At 42.8% G+C, this 21997-nt stretch overlaps 1 protein-coding gene across 1 annotated transcript in view; it reads right to left on the bottom strand.

Moving 5' to 3' along the window:
* Positions 1-8142: 8142 nt before the first annotated feature.
* LOC148900215 (zinc finger protein basonuclin-1-like) overlaps positions 8143-21997 on the bottom strand; it is an 81233-nt gene continuing 67378 nt past the window's right edge. The window contains 2 exon segments of the mRNA XM_088993030.1: positions 8143-8273; positions 8276-10043. Coding sequence (XP_088849156.1) covers positions 8143-8273; positions 8276-10043 — 1899 coding nt within the window.

Raw genomic sequence — 21997 nt, 5'->3', positions numbered from 1 at the left:
TAAACATAATTACATCACCCTAAAACATTCCACATACAAAATTACTAACACATTCCATACAAAATATATCAAGAAATTGCACGGAAGCAACTTACAAGTTGCTTGTTAAGTAATTATAAGTACCTTGCATGCTGGGTTCGAGAGGACAGTAATTTCATCTGTGCTGTATGTCATGCATATTAGCATATTTGACAATAAAGCTGACTTTGACTTACAAACACATTCAACTTACGAACGACAGCTTGGAATGTAACACCTAACAGTTTAAATTGGTGAACCTCGTAGTTGCTCTAAAAAAGAACTTCAAAAGGATGAAGAGCCTTAAGGAAATCTGCCACAATCACTTTCTCTGCTCGAGAGATGTACCTGTGGAAACAACAGTGACGTGCGATGAGATTCATGGCTGGAGAGGCACTGACGTAATCACAGTCAGATTTACAAACATATTAACTCTACAGAGTAGCTTATTAACTATTTGATTGGCAACAGTTAACGTGTTTTGTTTAAAATGTCATGTCGGCATTCTTTATATATACAAATTGTAGAATAGAAAAAAAGAATTAAAAAAATGTTATCGTGTTACCTTTACTTATAAATGAAGTCCATGCGCCGCTCCTTCTGAAGAAAGGCATCGATAACTTCTTTGTAGAAGCCTTCCTTATCTTTCTTTAGTTTAAAAGTATCTCTGTCTCAATGGAGATCACTGCCAGTGAAGAAAGTCGTTCTTGATCAGTCCTGTTCCGACTGTATGTTTTCAGTCTTTTCAGTGCTGAGAATGAGTGCTCCACTGATGCTGTAGTAGGTTGAACAGTGAGCACGAGCTGGAGCAACTTTTTGGCCTCAGGAATAGTTTCAATGAGATCCTTCTGGGCCAAAAAGCTGAGAAGCTGTCCAGGAGATTTACATCTATCCCTCGCCGTTTGTGAGCTATATAGTCCGGTGTTGGTCTTCCTTTAACTATTATCTCCTGCTTCGATTGAAAATCTCTTTTTTTCTCTTTCTCTTGCTTAAAAATGGTGTCAGTTGTCCTTTAAAGGTATATATATACACACATATATATATATATATATATATATATATATATGTGTGTGTGTGTATATATATATTTGATGCAAATGCATCAAATATATGTGTATATATATATTTGATGCAAATGCATCAAATGCAATTATATATATATATATATATCCATCCATTTTCCGTACCGCTCATTCCTCAGTAGGGTCGCGGGGGGTTCTGGAGCCTATCTCAGCTGTCTTCGGGCACGAGGCGGGGGACACCCTGAATTGGTTGCCAGTCAATCGCAGGGCACACAAAGACGTACAACAGTCACTCTCACAGTCACACCTAGGGACAATTTGGAGTGTTCAATCTGCCTGCCATGCATGTTTTTGGAATGTGGGAGGAAACTGGAGGACCCGGAGAAAACCCACACGGGCCAGGGAAGAACATGCAAACTCCACACGGAGGTCGGGGTGGGACGCAAACCGGCGACCTCTGCACTGTGAAGCCGGTGTGCTAACCACTCGACTACCGAGCCGCCTCGATTGAAAATCCAGTTTTTAAAATTGTTTCAATTTAGATATGTAATCTTCCATTCTGAAAATAAAGCCAAGCAACATGAAAAAATGACTGGATGGTTGCACTTAACTTGATAACTGTTTACTGTAGTTTGCTGTCACTAATTCCATTATTCTGCAGCCGATGAGTCGCAAGTTTGCATAGTCATTGCGCAATTCATGGTTAGGCCCAACGGTAAATGTGAAAAAAAAATGGTGACATTTAATGGAAAAGAACTTTGAAGTACAAATCACTGAATACATATAACTGTTTAATTTATTTTTTTATTTGAAATTTCCATGATGACAGGTGCGGCATGGCCTCACCTTCCTCCCCTGACTACACGTCATTGGGAAACAACTAGGTTTTTGTGGAGGTTTCGGTTTTGGCTATGCATGTTTCTGCTGTGGACCTAAGAAAATGTCATGTAACACCCCGGTATTTTACATTTGTGAAGCAATTTGAGATGCACAGTCTTGTAGTGGGCCCTGAATGTCCCTTTGTTGCAGTAGACTTTTTGGCATAAATGGCCAGTGACGTGCAGTCAGGGGAGGCAGGTGAGGCCGTGCCTCACCTGTCATCATGGAAATATCAAATGACAAAATAAATTAAATAGTTATATTTATTTAATGATTTGTACTTTAACGTTCTTCTTCATTTAACTTCACCATTTTTGGATTTTTTTTTTCAAAATCGCTGAATTTTCACATTTACCGTTCAAATACTCAGTAGAGACTAGCGGTTAGGTAGCAGCCGGCTGGGCCTCACCATGGATTGCACACTCACTATGCTAACTGTGCTTGCTTGCTCTGCAGTGAGACCGCGTTGCTGTCCCTCTGCATATCGCTATTAAAGTGTTCAAAAGCTTTTACTATATGAACTAAATTTCTACAGTATAGCTGGTGTATATAATGTACAGTCACTGTTCATTATAAACACTGTACTACAGTGTTTATTTTATTTTATTTTATTTTTATTAAAACTGTGCATAGGTGAGGCACACAGCTCTCCTGCCTCATGACAGGGGGTGCTGGTGATTAGAGATTATTCTTGCGACTCCTCGGCTGCAGAATAATACAATTAGTGACAGCAAGCTACAGTAAACAGTTAGCAAGTTAAGTGCAACCATCAAGTCATTTTTTCGTGTTGCTTGGCCTTATTTTCAGAATGGTGGATTACATATCTGAATTGAAAGAATTTTCTAAACTGGACTTTCAATCGAAGCAGGAGATCATAATTAAAGGAAGACCAACACCGGACTGTATGGCTCACAAACGGTGAGGGATGAATGTAAATCTCCTGGACAGCTTCTCAGCTTTTTGGCCAAGAAGGATCTCATTGAAACTATTCCTGAGGCGAAAAAGTTGCTCCAGCTCGTGCTCACTGTTCCAGCTACTACAGCGTCAGTGGAGCGGTCATTCTCAGCACAAAAGACGGAAAACATACAGTCAGAACAGGACTGATCAAGCACGACTTTCTTCACTGGCAGTGATCTCCATTGAGACAGAGAGACTTGGACGTCATTTAAAAGTAAAGGTAACACGATAATAACAATTTTTTTTCAATCTTTTTTTTCTATGCTACAGTTTGTATACAGTACATAAAGAATGCTGACATGACATTTTAAACAAAACACGTTGCCAATCAAATGGTGAATAAGCTGCTCTGTGGAGTTCATATGTTTGTAAATCTGACTGTGATGATGTCAGTGCCTCACCAGCCATTAACCTCACCGCACGTCACTGCAAATGGCACATTATCGGGGACTCAGTTTCTACTCCCTGATGTCCATTTGGTTCTCCATCACCACAAATCAAGCTCTCGCTTCCCCCTTGAAATATTGTGCCTCCTTGAGTCCTCATTATACCAACTTGTCCAATGTCGTCCATTTGGAGTGCCACAACATCCTCCTCTTCCCCATCGCCCTCATCATGGTCAACTCCATCTGAGTCCTAGCAGGGTGAACTTCTACAGTGATTTGGAGCACAGGAAGGGGTGCTGAAGTCCAGTATGATACCATCCTCACCACTTTCCCCTCGTAATGTTTGAATGCCATCTTGGTAAGCTGTTTCATTGTGTTTTAAAGGTAAAGTTTTTTTGGGATGGTATACACCAAATCCATGTGATTGTATCCTCTGAAGATCACAGAGTTCTGGCAGGTTGGGTCGTGAAGAGACAGAGCTTTGTCTGACAGATCCTGGTCGTTGTTCCTAGCAAGAGTCTCTCACTTGGCAGTGAGTTGAAGGAGTGTAGAGGATTTTTGTTTTGTTGTCATGTACTTTGGTCATCAACTTGTAGTGAAGGTTAAGATTTGTACTATGTGTGCAGAAAGAAAATACCATTGTTGAAATTTAACAGGATTTTACAAGTTGTTAATAATGAATGCAAAACTTTCGTCCAATGCCTATGCCATATCCTGTTCTGGGCCTGGAGGGCCACTGTCCTGCCTGTTTTGCAGCTCTCCCAGCTGCAACAAACCTGATTCAGATGATCACCCAGCTCTGAAGCTGCATTACAACCAGGGGCCGGGAATCTTTTGGACTATGGGAGCCGTAAGAGCAAAATGTTTCGAAATGTATTTCAGTGAGTCAAACACACACACACACACACACACACACACACACACACACACACACACACACACACACACACACACACACACACACACACACACACACACACACACGTGTGAATGTGTGTGATTTCAACAAAATGTCAGAATGTATTACAGTGGTACCTCGGTTCACGACCATAATTCGTTCCAGGACCCTGTTCGAAAAGCGATTTTTTCGAACACCGAAGCCATCTCTTTGCTCCTGTCACTTGCGAGTTGACAGCGTGGGGGCGGGGCTGCCTCTCCCGGCCGTTCTCTACCCGCTGTCATTCTCTAATCACGGACACAGGGCATTTATACGGTTCACGATCACCTCGTCAATGCCGGATGATTGACTCAACTCGCCACCGTACCTGGACTCTTCCTTCGATGCGCGAGTGTATCCGGTCTGAGGTATTTTCCCTGCGTCCCGTAAATTTATGTCATCTTCCGGGATTGCGTAATTTTGTACCCTCGTGTACCATTTGCTTTTTGGCGTAGTAAGCGTGTCGGATCACCCCCTGCCTTCTTACTCGCTGTGTTTTCTTTGATTTGTGAATAAACATCCTGCTTGGTTAGTACGTGTCTGTTTTTGGGATCCCAAACATTCCACTACGTTCCGACGAGTCATCTGCCGTCACTCTCGCTCGGAACGTGACAGGGACGGATGACTCGGCCACAGGATGTTCTTTTCTCTTAAAATATCTATCCAATGACACTTGCTCTCATTCCCACAGTCACATCACTAGATTTCACAGCCTCCTTATTCTTTAATATCGTACTGATCGTAGATTTCGCCATGCTGTATTCCCTCGCCAGATCAGACACTCGCACACTTCTTTCATATTTTGCGATTATTTCTTTCTTAAATGCAATAGTTGTATGCACTACTTTTCTTTTGTCACTTTAAGCAGCACTTACTTTCTTTGGAGGCATGATTAGGGGCTAAAACTCTTTGTACACCTATGTTAAACGCTAGAGCAAAACGCAGCACGTCCGCTAGCGACAACAGTTGGTCACGGAGAGAGCGATACACCCGTGCGCCGCTCAGCACCCAACCCTCGCGTACGCACTCACGCGTCGTATTGCCGTTCGAACACCGATTGATGTTCGAATGCCGAAGCAAGAATATCTCGAATATTTTGTTCGAACACCGAAGTGTGAACTGTGAAGTGTTCAAGAACTGAGGTACCACTGTATTTAAAATAGCTTTGTGATAATACTCACCACTAATATGAATAGTTTTCCGTTCCTCATGATTGGTAAAAAGCCAACCAAACTATCGGAATGAATGTCAATTTACCGGGTCCATACGCAAAGTTATTGCAAGCTAGCCTGCACACTGTTTATTAGCGTGCACGCTTGCTTTCTCTGGCAGAGGTTATTGATGCCAATGTAGCATGGGACTTGTCAAAGTGCCATTTACATTCCACTGTTTCATGTATGATAAATTAGAATCACAGCAGTACCTCTTCTCTCCATAAAGGCCAATCCGTCGGTCCATTCAACTTGAAGTGTGCAATACTCGTCAAAATTATTCAGAAGGGGGCGTTTACCAGTTTCGACATTAACGGCCACCTTGGTCAGCATCATCCAATTTAAATTGCTCTTTCAACATCAACAGCCACCATAGGTCAGTATCATCCAATCAACATTGCTCTTTCACCCAACTGCAGCCCAAACAGAAATTGAACAGCAAAAAAAGTGAGAATATTTAGTTTTATCTGCAAGCCAGATGCAATCATCAAAAGAGCCATATATGACTCATGAGCCATAGGTTCCTGACCCCTGGTTAGAACCATCATGATTTGAATCAGGCAAGACAGCGGCTATTGAGGACCAAGTTTGGAGACCCAAAGATCAGATGAGATAAGACAACAGAAGAGAAGAGGAGACAAGAGATAAGATAAGATAAAATAACATAAGATAAGATAAGAAAACATGTTTTTCCACATATAGAAAATATTAATGGACAGTGGCAAAATGAAAGGGGTGCATGAAAGTTGACATCGAAAAACATTGCATGCACACGACAACTGTTTCGGGAAAATAACTATACACAGTATAAAATGCATTGTACAATACAAAATATAAATATAAATATCTATGCAACTGAAAACATGTTGTATAAGGTGGCTGTGCTATTTATATAAAATTCAAATGAAAATTTCCCCATTCTGTGACCATTAAAAGCTTCCTGATTCTGATTCTGATTCTGAAAATGTAAAGCAGGTATGTTTGCAAAGGTCACATGACCAAACCAAGAAATAAGATAACGGCTCTTTCGGCTCATCAAATAGAATTCACATTTCGTGGAATGGTATGACTGCTCAAAACTAGAGAAACACCAAGGGCTCACAGAAGAGCTGGAGAGAGCCTGGAAGGTAAAGTGACAGTCATGCCTGTGGTGATCGGAGCACTCGCGCAGTGACCCCCAAACTCGACAAGGGCTAGCAACAGATCCTGGGAACAACATGGAATATCTCGGTCCAGAAAAGTGCACCCTCGAACCCTCAAGCTTCCTGGTAGGGAGAAAAGGGGGACGGACAACACCTGGGGGATTAGACGAGGATTTGTCTCTCTCTCTCTCTCTCTCTCTCTCTCTCTCTCTCTCTCTCTCTCTCTCTCTCTCTCTCTCTCTCTCTCTCTCTCTCTCTCTCTCTCTCTCTCTCTCTCTCTCTCTCTCTCTCTCTCTCTTAGGTAACATCCGATTTATGACCGATTTATGACCGGTGCGACTTACGACCACCCATACTTACGACCACGATCGGCTTTTTTTTTAATTCTACGGCTCAGACCGCTACAGTGGCAGCTGTTGAGATCTGCAGCGTGCATTTGGTAGAATAATCGAGATGGCCCTTCTGGTTTAGATTGACACCTTGGCACCGCCTCTTTGAGACGTTTTTCCTTCTGCGTGTCCAAGCGTGTGTGTTGGGCGACCTCTTCTGGCTTCTCTGTTAGCAGGGCGTAACGTGTAGGAAGCCGTGTGTATTGTCAGCAGAACGACACAGTAATAAAAATCGACAATATGAAATATAAGTTGATAAAAATGACACTAAAAGTGATACAATTTATAATTGAACTGAAAGCAGTTTGGTATATAATAGTATTCAGTAGAAAACGTTGCTTAAAAACAACAGATTGACATCGTATACTATCCTGTCATATACACCTCACATCAGACATTTTGAATTCATTTCCACTTACCGCCGTTTGACTTATGACGTTTTGTCGGAACGGAAGCCGGTTGTAAGTCGGATGTTTCCTGTATATAAATCCTCGTCACATCCCACTTGGGTAGTGCCCGACCTTCATTTTAGCTCGGGTCCTCTAATATATATATATATATATATATATATATATATATATATATATATATATATATATATATATATATATATATATATATATATATATATATATATATATATATATATATATATATATATATATATATATATATATTCTCAATGATCACATGTGGAATAAAAAGGGACACTTGTAATTATGTATTGATGCAATACAGCTACATGTATTAAGATGCCTTTCTTGATACTTGCACTCTGTACAGGTTTTTATGAAACAGTTTTGCACATTTACAGTATACAGTTGACATTTTTTTGCTGTGCTTAGAATATCTTGTTTTCTATCCTTTCATCCACCCCTCACCTCATCCCCTTTCAAATTGCTGCTGTGGACTGCAAATTTCCCCATTGTGGGAAGAATGAATGTTTTCTGATTCTGATTCTGAGACAGTGCAACTGAAGAAAAGAAGCAGAGCTGGACTTAGCAGAGAGGCCATGCTGAAATTGTTTGGAAATATCCAGAGGAGAGACAGTGAATGTATTGGGAGAAGGATGCAGAGCCGAAAGGAAAATTAGAAGTTAACAATTACATGATTATGAAGTCATTATACTTCACCACTTCTTTCCATAATTCTTCAATCTAAGCCCCAGTTCCATATTTCTCTATTCAAGCCTTTCTTTATCTCACCAGTCTTGGCCATTCACTGCGCAGATGTGGAGCTCTTTCAGGTGCACATTTTTGTAGTGCATATCGATTCTGTTGTGGTTCTTAAAAGTCTTTCCACATTGCTCACAGTGGAGAGCTGGGGCACAGAGTTTGACAAAGTTGAGTTTCCATGACAGTCAATACAGGACACAGTGGGTTCTTTCTTGTGCTCTGAAAGTTGAAGACTATTCCCATTAGTCAGCACGGGCTTACACCACTTCATCTTGGAAACTTGATCAAGATCATGAAGTGTACTTTTCCATTCTTTGTCATCAAGTTCCTCTTGAATGCCTGGATCCTGACTGGCCAATTGGTTGTCGCAAAGGCTTTTGGTCAACTTGTTTTTTAAAGCAGAAGCTGAACTAATTGTGTTTATGGGTTCTACATGCTCTATGTTGTCATATCGGTGCTCATCCTTGAGCATCCATGTGGTTTGGTCACACAAACACTTGCTCCCTTTGTTTTCTTGGTCATCATAAAAATACACTATTTTCTCTTTGTGTGCAATGGCACCTTGCTGGTCAATCACGGTCCCTTCTGCCCCATTATATTTGCAGAATTCTTTGTCTCTGTTTAATAAAGTAATGTCCTGTTTTGTCGGAACGGAGTTACTCTCGTTGTCAATTTTCTCATCTTGCTCCAACGTCATTTTTTCTATCTTTATCGGCATGCTTGACTTTCGAGGCTTTTTTTTGGGTATGGGGTCAGCATTGCAGCTATTAGGAACGATGATTGGTTTTACAGACACCGAAGATGACATTGGCGGCAGTGAGAGTATATCCCTGGTGCTGATCTTTGGGCCACCGTCCACTTGGTTCACCATGTAGCTGGAAACCGATTGGTGACTTTCTGCCATGGAGAGGAGAATAGGCGGGCCGTATTCAGTCATTTTCTCTCTAGAAGAGCATTCTTCAAGAGGTAGGCTGTCTCGTAGATGTAAGTCTCGACTGTTACGATTCATTGGCATGTGAAGCCGTGGGTTAGGATTGGCACTGTGACGGTTACGACTGCGCAGTGAACTAAATACCATGTTGCATCCTTCAATTGTACACTTGTACTTGATCTTAAGGTGAACTGCATTGTAATGGATTTTCAGTGTGCCTTTGTCATAAAATGTCTTCTCACAGGCATTGCAAAATACACGGCCCTTCTTCAGATATTCTCCAGCCTCACTTACTTTTGAAATCCCCAATCCAATGTTTCCCTCACACATCTTACCGTAAGGTGACATTTGAATCACATCAGCGATTTTACTGTGATTCAAGGGTCCATCAGAGTAGTTGGCGCGGGTTGAAAAATCTATCACTTCAATACTTGTTGAGGAAAAGCATTCCACTGGTTTGTCTCCCGCTTGGTCTGGAACAGCAATGAGTGCAACGGAGCGAGAACCGACATGGCTGCTGTCTGTTGAATCTGGAAGATTAAGTGGGTTCTCAGTGACTGTATTGTCCTGTTTTTGATCACTCTGATGCTCTCTTGACCCTTGGCACGAGTCCTGATAAAGTTGTTGAAGCTGCTGGCATTTACTTGCTGGGGAGCCAAGGAAAGAAGCTGGGTTTGAATTTAACAGATGGATAGGCAGCATGTCAACCATGCTTTTCATGAAAGTCTCAAAATGTTGCATGTTGTCTTTCAGCTTCTCTGCTTTGATTGTAGACAAGTTGGCAGGTGGGCATGTTGTGTTTCGCTCAATGAATGTATAAAACTCTGAGATGGTGCGAGTGCTGGGAACTAATACTGCTTGTGCTTCTTTTTCTTCTCTCATCATGAGCTCCACAATGGATTTGGTCTCACTGAAGCGCAGAAATTGATGCAGGGTGGCCATCTCCTCCTCAAATGTCATGACGGCCCAACAATCCAGTATTTTCCCAGTTACACCCTACAGACAAAACAGGAAATGTGATTACACATTAGGAAGGAAAGTATGTATGAATTGATATCATTGAATAAAAATAAGAGGTAAATGAAGAAAACTATTATGACATGAGCTTGTTCAAGATAGTTGTGGAAAAATAAAAGAATCAAACAGTTTGGGCATGACCACTAACCCTGAGAAAATTCACTGTGTTGCTGTGTAATCACATAAATTATCAAGATTAACCATCCTCATTGATTTCTGATCACTGGACAGCTACTTGAGTACTGAGTGAGTGGTGAGTTCCTTTAATTTCATTTTTTCTTCATCAGTGTGGAAATATTACTCAGTTTTAGCGTTTTGATTGTAACAAGATAATGAATAGGTTTTCGAGAATGAATGAGTAAAAATGTATTCTGTATTTGTTACGTACGAATTGACAGCTCGGGGCGGGGCTTCCTCTCCCTGCCGCCACCACCTGCTGTCAATTCTTTAATCACGGACAAGGGGTATTTATACGGGTCGTGGTCACCTCTCTAGTGCCGGGTGATTGACATTACCTCACATCTCACTCGTACCCTGGACTCTCCTTGGTGCGTAAATTTTATTCGCCTTCCGGGATTGTGCGCACTTTTGCACCACCGTGTGCGTTTTGCTTTCAGACGTGGTAGGCGTGGTCCCCTTGCCTGCCTGCGCGTCGTGTTTTAGTCTTCTTTATTTGTTACTTCCTTGGTCACTTGTTTTTTGGACCACTGCTTTTTTTTTGTTCATAAACATCTCACAAGGATGGTCCATCTCTGTCGCCTGCTTTGGGATCTGTTAGAATTAGTTATATAAACATGCTAAAAACATCCTATGTTATTTCATTTCTACTTATTCTTCTCAATTAGTAAGTACATAGATGTATGTACAGTAAAGTCTCGTTATATCGATATTCAAGGGCGTCCGAAAAATATCGATATAACCGGGACTATCGATATATCCGACCCTGTTTGCATGTAATTTTCCCCGTGCGTGCATAGAAATAGTATCGATATAACCGGGACTATCGATATATTCGATATCGATATAACGAGACTTTACTGTATTTTGGTTATTTGTATATGTTAATTAGTCTACACGTACTCAGCTTGTACTTAGTTTTGAAATCTAGCTATCATGTTTCAGTCTAATAATAAATATTCATGATAGTATCTAGCTGATGATAGGTCCTTTCCAAAGTGACATATCACTCCTGTTGTCTAGATATCTGTCCGGGACGCGCGCTTGCGCGCGCTCTTGTCTCTCTGTCCCTTGGCCTTGCTTCTCCACTGGAGAACATCCTCTTGCTGCCTGATAATAAATATTCATTTTTTTGTATATCACCTTGCTTCCTGCTGATTTAATATTTAGACTATACAAATGGAGAGCAGAACCAGGAAGAACAACATTTCACGCAACATTTGGTGCACAAACCTCGGCTGGCAGACCGCAGTGGCTGGAAAAAGGAGGGGGGGGATTTTTCCCGCCTATTTTTGAAGACAAAGAACTCCTGATCCTGCTGTGAAACACTGCTACCAGACCAGCTGCTGTCCATTTGTGAAGTAAGTGTGATATATATAAAAAATAAAACAATCCTCGTCTCATCCCCCATGGGTGGTGTCTGTCCCCCATTTTAGCTCGGGTCCTCTACCAGACGCCAGGAAGCTTGAGGGTTCTGCGCAGTATCCGTGCTGTTCCCAGCACTTCGCATTTCTGGACCGAGATATCCAATGTTGTTCCCGGGATCTGTTGCAACCACTCGTCGAGTTTGGGGGTCACTGCCCCGAGCGCTCCGACCAACACAGGCACGACTGTCACCTTTACCTTCCAGGCTCTCTCCATCTCCTCTCTGAGTCCTTGGTATTTCTCGATTTTCTCATGTTCCATCTTTCTGATGTTTCCATCACTTGGGACCGCTACATCCACGACAACGGCTTTCCTTTGCCCTTTATCTATGACCACGATATCTGGTTGGTTGGCCATTACCATCTTGTCAGTCTGTATCTGGAAGTCCCACAGGATATTTGCTCGGAGGTGTTTTCCATTTCGACCTTTCCCGGGTTTCCAGTCCATTCTCCGCACAGATGTTTCGGTAGACTATGCCAGCCACCTGGTTATGGCGCTCCATGTAGGCTTGGATATATATATATATATATATATATATATATATATATATATATATATATATATATATATATATATATATATATATATATATATATATATATATATATATATATATATATATATATATATATATATATATATATATATATATAGTGATATCATGAGAGGCTAGCTCTCAGCGGGACGGGACAAGAAGTGCAATGGACGACAGGTTTGGATACAAACAAAAGGTTTTAATCAAGGGTTCCAGGGGGAATTCACAAGCAACAAAGGTTCGAATAGTGTCTCTTCCAATCCTTGTCAAAATAAAGTCTCTTCTGATACTTAAATCCAAATAAAGTCTCTTCTGCTATTTAAATCCAAATAAAGTCTCTTCTGAGGTAAAACTGAAGGCGGAGTTCTTTACAAGAGTCTCTAGGCCTCACCGCTCTTGACGTCCTCGTCATGTAGCCTAGCCACCTTAGCTAGGTTCAAATCCAGTGTCCAGTCGTGTGGTCCCAACTGGCAATGAGTTCCACGCAGCAATCAACTTCTCCACAGAGCACAGCAATCGAGCTTGTCTTTCCCCAAGCTGCACACTCAAAGGCTCTCTGCCTTAAGAGCCCTGCTTTCCAATCAAGCCCTGATCAGCCGCTGGTGTGTGGGTTTAATTGCTGCCTTCCACCAGGTGGGGCCAAGACTCTCTCTGGGTGGAGCCATCTTAGAGGGATGTATTTGCCCTCCAGGACACAGCCTCTCGTGACATCACAATATATATATATATATATATATATATATATATATATATATATATATATATATATCTTCTTCTTTTCCTTTCGGCTTTTCCCCTCAGGGGTCGCCACAGCGAATCAATGTCCTCCATCTATCCCGGTTTTGTGCATCCTCTTCTCTCACACCAGCTTCATGTCCTCTTTGACCACATCCATAAACCTCCTCTTCGGTCTTCCTCTCGGTCTCCTGCCTGGCAGTTCAAGACTCAGCATCATTCTCCCGATATAGTCACTCTCTCTCCTCTGGACATGTCCAAACCATCTCAGTCTGGCCTCTCTGACTTTCTCTCCAAAGCCTCTAATATGGGTTGTCCTTCTAATGTATTCATTCCTGATCTTATCCAACCTGGTCACTCCCAAAGAAAACCTCAACATCTTCAGCTCTGCTACCTCCAGCTCTGCTTCCTGTCTTTTCTTGAGCGGCACTGTCTCCAGTCCAAACATCATGGCTGGTCTCACCACGGTTCTATACACTTTTCCTTTCATCCTAGCTGAAACCCTTCTATCACACATCACACCTGACATTTTTCTCCAGCCGCTCCAGCCTGCCTGGACACGCTTCTTCACCTCTTTTCCACACCCTCCATTTCTCTGGACAGTTGACCCCAGGTACTTAAAATCCTCCACCTTCTTTATCTCTTCTCCCTGTAGCATCACTCTTGCACTTGTATCCCTCTCATTCACACACATATATTCCGTCTTGCTGCGACTGATCTTCATTCCTCTCCTTTCCAGGGCATATCTCCACATCTCTAGTTTTTCCGCCACCTGTTCCCTGTTCTCGCTACAGATCACAATGTCATCTGCAAACATCATGGTCCAAGGAGATTCTTGTCTAACATTGTCTGTCAGCCTGTCCATCACCATAGCAAACAAGAAGGGGCTCAGAGCTGACCCCTGGTGGAGTCCCACCTCCACCTTGAATTCCTCAGTCATACCGACAGCGCACCGCACAGGTGGGTTCCTGTCTCTTCTGAAAGGTCTTACAGTCATGATACATGTCTTGCACCGCTCTGACATACTTTTCCGTCACTCCAGACTTCCTAATGCAATGCCACAGCTCTTCTCTGGGCACCCTGTCATATGCTTTCTCCAGATCTACAAAGACACAATGCAATTCCTTCTGACCTTCTCTGTACTTCTCTATCAGCATTCTTAAAGCAAACATTGCATCTGTCGTACTCTTTTTTGGCATGAAGCCATACTGCTGCTCACAAATGTTCACTTCTGCTCTTAGTCTTGCTTCAACTACTCTTTCCCAGAGTTTCATTGTATGGCTCATCAACTTTATTCCTCTGTAATTAGTACAACTCTGCACATCTCCTTTGTTCTTAAAAATGGGCACGAGTACACTTCGTCTCCATTCTTCAGGCATCTGTTCACCATCTAAGATCTTGTTGAATAACCCAGTCAGGAACACCACCGCCACCTCTCCAAGACACTTCCATACCTCGATTGGTAAATCATCAGGCCCGAGTGCCTTTCCCACCTTCATCCTCTTCAGCGCCCTCCTCACTTCATCTTTGCTAATGCTTGCTACGTCTTGGTCCACAACATTCATGTCTTCTACACTTTGTTCCTTCTAATTTTCCTCATTCATCAATTCTTCAAAGTACTCTTTCCATCTTGCCATCACACAACTGGCACCTGTTAATACATTGCCATCTCTATCCTTAATCACCCGAACCTGCTGCAGGTCCTTACCATCTTTGTCTCTCTGTCTCGCCAGCCTGTAAAGATCAATCTCATCTTCCTTACTGTCCAGCCGAGCATATAAGTCATCATAGGCCTCTTGTTTGGCCTTTGCTACCTTTACTTTAACCGTGCGCTGCATCTCCTTGTACTGCTGTCTACTCTCGTCCATCCTCTCAGTGTCCCGCTTCTTCTTTGCTAACCTCTTTCTCTGTATACACTCCTGCACCTCCCCATTCCACCACCAAGTCTCCTTATCTACCTTTCTTCCACTCGATACACCAAGTACCTTCCGACCTGTGTCTCTGATTATGTTCGCTGTAGTTTGCCAGTCATCTGGAAGGACCTCTTGCCCACCCAGTGCTTGTCTTACCTCCTTCCTAAATATCATGCAACACTCTTCCTTTTTCAACTTCCACCATTTTGTCCTCACTTCAGCATTTGGTTTCTTCATCTTCCTCACTGCCAGCGTCATCCTACACACCACCAACCTATGCTGTCTGGCTACACACTCACCAACCACTACTTTGCAGTCACTGATTTCCTTTAGATGGCGCCGTTGACACAAAATGTAGTCTGCCTGTGTACTTCTGCCTCCACTCTTATAGGTCACCCTATGTTCCTGTCTGTTCTGAAAGAAAGTATTCACAATAGCCATTTGCATTCTCTTAGCAAAGTCAACCACCATCTGTCCTTCAGCGTTCCTCATCTGGAGTCCAAACCTGTCCATCACCTCCTCATCATCTTTGTTTCCTGCACCAACATGTCCATTGAAGTCTCCACCAATTACAACCCTCTCACTTCTCGGGATGTTCTGTATGACTTCATCAAAGTCCAACCAAAATGTCTCCTTCTCCGCCAGCTCACATCCTACTTGTGGGGCATACCCACAAACAACATTGAACATCACGCCTTCAATTTCTAGCCTCAGACTCATCATTCTATCTGATACTCTTTTTACTTCTAAGACATTCCTAACAAACTCCTCTTTTAAGATAACCCCAACTCCATTTCTCTTTCTGTCTTCACCAGAACAACTTAAACCCTGACCCTAAACTTCTAGCCTTGCTCCCTTTCCACCTGGTCTCCTGGACACACAGTATGTCTACCTTCCTTCTCTGCATCATGTCAACCAGCTCTCGACCTTTACCTGTCATTGTTCCTACATTCAAAGTTCCTACTCTTAGTTCTATACTCTTGCCGTTCCATCTCTCTCTTTTCCTCCGGGCACATCTCCCTCCTCTCCTTCTTCGACCAACAGTAGTCCATTTTCCACTGGCACCCTGAAGGTCAACAGTACCAATGGCGGCCGTTGTTAACCCGGGCCTCATAGGTTTGATTCGCATATTGGTTTTGGCAAATTTTTTTACGTCGGATGCCCTTCCTGACACAACCCTCTGTATTTATCCGGGCATGGGACCGGCACAATAAGACACTGGCTTGTGCCCCCTTGTGGCTACATTATATATATATATATAATATATATATATATATATATATATATATATATATATATATATATATATATATATATATATATATATATATATATATATATATATATATATATATATATATATATATATATATATATACAGTAAAGTCTTGTTATATCGATATCGGTTATATCGATAGTACTGCTTATTACGATACTATTTCTACGAACGCAAGGAGAAAATTTACATGCCGTAGGATCGGATATATCGATAGTCCGGTTATATCGATATTTTTTCCGGTAGTTGTGGGAAAAGCAATGGGTCAAGCGTGTTCGAAAACCACAACCCATCGCGATATTGAATTTATGATTAAAAAATTCCCTGACATTGAGATTTATTGTGAAAGATGGATGCAAAATTATGGATTTGATGGCACTCTGAATGTTGAGTCACTAAGGGAAATATGGCTTTGATTAAAAATGAAATAATCTTCTGCTGCTGGCAGAGCTCTGGAAAAAAATCGTGCAGGACTCTGCTTGCGAGAAATGGTTACAACAAGCATGTAAGAGAGAACATGACCTTTTAGCTAAGCAAACTAGAAAAAAATTTAAAAGCTATGATTGCAGCTATGTCTTCAAAGATGGCCGCTGACAAATAAAATCCTCCCTTACAAAAACAAAGGAGCACATGGTCTTGAAATCGCCATTACTAGGGGACAAGAACTCTAAACCACAGCAAAAGGGGGGCGGGCTGTGGGCTGGGGGGTTTGAGCTTGGGGGTCAGATGTCAGAGGAGGACTTTGCGTAGATCTCCCGTCCTCATGAGGCTACTCTATCTGCCCCCCGCCCTCCCTCCCACCCTTTGCTGCTTGTGGAAGACCAGATGTGCTTCTCCAAAAGGAGCATAGGGGAGCACTCATATCTCCTACTGGGAGGACTCAGTCATTACCCCATTTTTTTTTTTCACAGGAAATGTCTTCATGTATTGCTGACTTTAAACATCCTGTGGCTTCTCAAACTCTTTCGTACGTTGACAACATCTTAATTGCCTCACCGACTGAAGACGAAAACAAGACTGTATCAATCGCTTTGTTCCAATATCTAGAGAGTACAGGTATTAAAGTTTCTCAAAGTTACAGTTTTGCCAAAAAGAAGTTGTATTTCTAGGACATAAAAAACACATACATACATAAAACATAACAACAACAAAAATGACATTTTTGGGACTATGTAATTACTGCAGAACTTGGATTCCGCATTATGCACAAGTTACCCAACCATTATTGACACTTATTTACCAAGACGAAATGTCACTGAAAGACTATTCAGTGGCCTGAAGAAGGCGACAATTCACACAATTAAAAGATCTGATAGCCAATACAAGCGTTTTGGCTCTGCCTGACTATGACAAACATTTTGTTCAAACAGTCGACTGCAAAGACAAATTCATGACTTCTGTCCTACTACAAAAACATGGAGAAAAACTGAGACCAGTTGAATTTTATTCGAAAAGACTTGATCCGGTAGCTGCAGCCCTTCCAGCGTGTGTTAGAGCGCTGTATCCTGCAGCGTTCGCAGTTCAGTCGACAGCTCAACTTGTACTTTTTCATTCCACAACTCTGATGGTCCCACTTTCAGGTGACTTTAATTACAGGGACGAAAAAGACTTTCTTGTCACAACCTTGTCACCATAACTTTCTTGTCACCAGCACACCTGTCTGTCATGACCACCCTGCTGGAACAACCACACATAACAGTTGAGAGGTTCAACAGCATTAATACTGCGACACTTGTACCTCTACCTGTTGAAGGAGAACCACATTCATCCGTTGACAGAATAAACGAGAAGTGCAAGCCACGACCGGACTTGAAAGACACACCCTCACCTGGCAGTATCCACCTATACGTTGATGGCTCTGCATCTAAGTCGGATGCAGGGGGTAACCGGTGGGTTATGCCGTTTTGACAGACGTCAAAATGATGGCTGACGGTTCATTACCAACCACGTATTCAGCACAAGCGGCAGAAATTGTTGCATTGACTGACGCATGCAAATGGGCAAAAGGAAAAACAGTGACGATATTTACAGACAGCCAATATGCGCTTTCCACATTTCACTGCTTTGCATTGCAATGGCGACGTAGAGGGATGACTACATCGACAGGGAAGCCCGTTGAACATGCTGACTTATTGAGAGGGTTGTTAGAAGCTATTCTCCTTCCAACAACCATGGCTGTATGCAAATGTGCAGCCCACACAAAAGGCTAAAGAAAGGATTAGTTTAGGCAACGCTAGAGCGGATGCCGCCGCAAAGAAAGCCGCTCTTACCACTCTCAATCTTGTGAGTTTAGAGTCGCGTGAATCAATACCCACACAAGTTTTAAAAGATATGCAAGCGAAATCCTAAAATGATCTGTGTTTGACCGATGGTGCTAAACTTGTTGACGGACTGTATAAAATCGACGACAAGCCATATTTACCGAGAAACATGTTCCCTATGGTTGCTCGTTTAAGCCATAGTTGGTCACATGTATCAACAGGAGTGATGGTGTTTATAGCAGGAAAGACATTCTATTTAGGCAAAGGTTTCAACTTATATGCAAAAAAAAATTTGTCAAAGTTGTTTAATTTGTTGTAAACACAATCCACAAGGTAACATGCGACCAAAAAGAGGAAAATTTCCACAGGAGTCACACCCCTTTGAAGTGATCCATATTGATTTTATTGAACTAAGCACAAGTGGTCCTTATAAATACTGTTTAGAGCTAATTGATTCGTTTAGCAAATGGGACAATTAGAAATAGACTCAGAAAAAACGATGGAAACAACAGGAAAACCATGGCCTGAATGTCTGTTTCTGGTCAAATCATGTATGACAATAACACCCACTAATAACGGCTTAACACCATTCGTTTTTTTCGACTTTCATTGATGTTTTGATGAGTAAGTGGTCATAAATGCCGTTGTGTGAAGCTGATTAACACGGTTGTCTCGTGTCGTCTTTCCTCGTCGTTCACAGTGCTACCTGCATGTGATACTTTTGGACCGACCCAGGTATCCCCTAGGCCTGAGGCCGGTTACAATTGGGGGCTCGTCCGGGATACGTGCCGCTAGTGGGCAGAGTGGGAGCTGCTACGAAGAGAACCTGTGCCTAAAGCTTCAGGGAAGACTGTAGTGCTATCCGTTCTCCAGAGAGTAGAGGCTTCAGGGGCTAACGATGGCTCCCACAACTCAACGACGGGTATTGATTTTCAAGATCCAAAAGAGACTATTAGCTTTGAATGTCAATCAGCTACTAACTGTTGCCGACGCAGTGGATGAGAGTGATACTGAGGACCTTGCGGCCCTTAGTGAACCAGAACTGTTTGATGTGATTATTGACTATGTCAGAGGTGACAAATTAAGACACATAGAAGATGAAGGCATGTCTCAACTCCTTCACCTCGATGACATGATCAGCGAGCTCCTAGATGCCCCGGAGGAACCTGCTGGGGAAGGAGCTGACCTGAGAGGAGAAGTTTAGGTTCCATATCTTCCACCGAGAGACATCCACACACCGGGCAGGAACGTCACCACTCCATCGCCATTCAGGATCATCGCCAACAGTTCAGGTGGTGCTCCTCCTGAACATGCCGACTTATCCTCCGGTATGGGGGAGCAGGTGGTGAAGTACACAGATGTAGCTGCTCTGTTTCCACGGAGGGAGTTCAAAATTTATGGTGGTCAGATTTCTGACACCGGGTCTGAACTGTCATACCGTAGTCTGTGTAGACAAATGGATGAGGGACTACAAGAAGGGTTTAGCGAGTCTGAGGTTATCCGCACTGTGTCGAAGATAACTAAACCTGGAACATTCCGAGACATGCTAAGTGATACAGAGGGTCTTACAATGTCACAGTTAAAAACAATTTTACGATCACATATCAGAGATAAGAGCAGCTCTGAGCTCTTCAACGAACTCAGTACCGCTCAGCAGCGAGACAGTGAGTCCCCACAGCAATTTTTATATAGACTGATGGGTTTGAAGCAAAGAATTATGTTTGAGTCACAACAACCAGGTGCAGATTTTGGTTACGATCAAAAACTTGTCCAAGGTACATTTCTGCACACACTCTATCAAGGGCTAAATGAGAAGAATTATCATGTCAGATGTGATCTCAAACCATTCCTGAACGATTTACAGGTTCGTGATGATGTCCTGTTAGAACAACTTACCAAGTCCACAAGTGAAGAGGCTGAGAGGGTGAACCGCCTCAGTACTGTGACTAAAAATCGATCTGTGAATGTCCATGCTGCTCAAACTAATCAAACTGACCAGATTAACCAGACCAAAGTTGACTCTGAATTACAGGCTAACCGTGCTGCCATTCTCGAGCTGACTGCACAAGTGACCGCACTAACCAAACACTTTGCCCAGGTTGTTAAACCTACAGAATCGGCGCCTCAGGTAGATCCAGGTCCGTCTCTGACTCGATCCTCGACGCGACCCCAGACACCAACGAATGAGACTAGGGGCAGGTGTACAAATCAACTTGGTTGAACCAGTAACATCCATAAATCTGACGACGCAGTGTCAGTCAACATCAAAAAAACATGTAGCACAACTAATTGGCAAGCGATGTATGGTCTCATGTGCACTCAATGGGGTCCCACTCCAAATGCCGCTGGACTCAGGGTCTCAAGTGACCGTGGTGAGTAGGGCGTGGGTAGATGAAGCACTGCCCAACGTAACCATTCAGCCACTTTCATCCCTATTTCCGGACCAACCGTTTGAGGTATCTGCAGCGAATGGCACAGCGGTTCCCTTTGATGGGTGGGTAAATGTGGGGTTGCAGATACGGAGTGGAAGCCATGGACATGCTGACATACAAGTGCCAATACTAATCAGTACGAGTTGTGTGAACTGTCCTCTCTTAGGAAGCAATGTGATTGCAGAAATGATCAAAGAGAATAATGAACAGGTGGACATTGGAGCCATACTGAAAGAAGCCATGAGTGTCAGTGAACGCACAGTAGAGACCTTGATTTCTGTGCTTCAGAAATTGGGCCCTGATCAGACATTCCTCCAGTACCCTGTGTGTGTTGGGAAGAAGGGACTCATTATTCCTGCGGGCAAGGTATGGGAGGTGAAGTGCAGAGTCAGAGCATGGGCCAAGGGGGGAACAATGCTATTTGAGCCCAGTATAGGGAACAGCTGCCCTGATGGGCTAGAGCCGTTCTCCTCGTTAGTACATGTACCCAGTGGGCCGACAAAAATGGTAAAAATTCCCATTCAGAAAGTTAGTAAACATGACATTCATCTTCCACAGAGAACTGTTCTCGGCTCAATTGAGGAAGTTACAGGGGTCGTGCCCTTTAAGGAGTGCTCCGACAATCCAAAGCCGCTAAACAGTCCCACCGTTCAAATCTGCTCGGCTCTGACCACAGACAAGTGGCATCCTCCGGTTGACTTGTCACATCTTAAAGAGGAAGAACAGGGGATTGCCATAGACATGTTGTATGAAGAGTCAGTCAGATGTCTTTGCAAGAGGTGATGCTGATATAGGTTGCATTCCAAACCTGCAACTCAAGATTCAACTCACTGACAACACGCCGGTGCAAAAGCGTTACAATGCCATTCCAAAACCCCTTTATCAAGAGGTGAAAGACTATGTGCAAAACCTACTTCACCATGGTTGGATAAGAAAATCCACTTCAGCATACTCATCTCCTGTCGTCTGTGTTAGAAAAAAAGATAAAAGCTTGCGTCTGTGCGTTGACTTTAGGGAGCTAAATCGCAAAACTGTCCCTGATCGTCATCCACTCCCACGCATTCAAGATCTGCTAGATAACCTGGGGGGCTACTCTTGGTTCTCAATACTTGACCAAGGCAGCGCTTACCACCAGGGCTTTGTTGATGACAGTTCCAGGCATCTAACGGCTTTCAGCAC

This window comes from Hippocampus bargibanti, linkage group LG03, assembly GCF_051943395.1.
Source record: "Hippocampus bargibanti isolate YZ-2025 linkage group LG03, ASM5194339v1, whole genome shotgun sequence".
In the NCBI taxonomy this organism is placed as follows: Eukaryota; Metazoa; Chordata; class Actinopteri; order Syngnathiformes; family Syngnathidae; genus Hippocampus; species Hippocampus bargibanti.
Note: the sequence above shows the minus strand (reverse complement) of the source record. Positions and strands in the feature narration are given on the sequence as shown.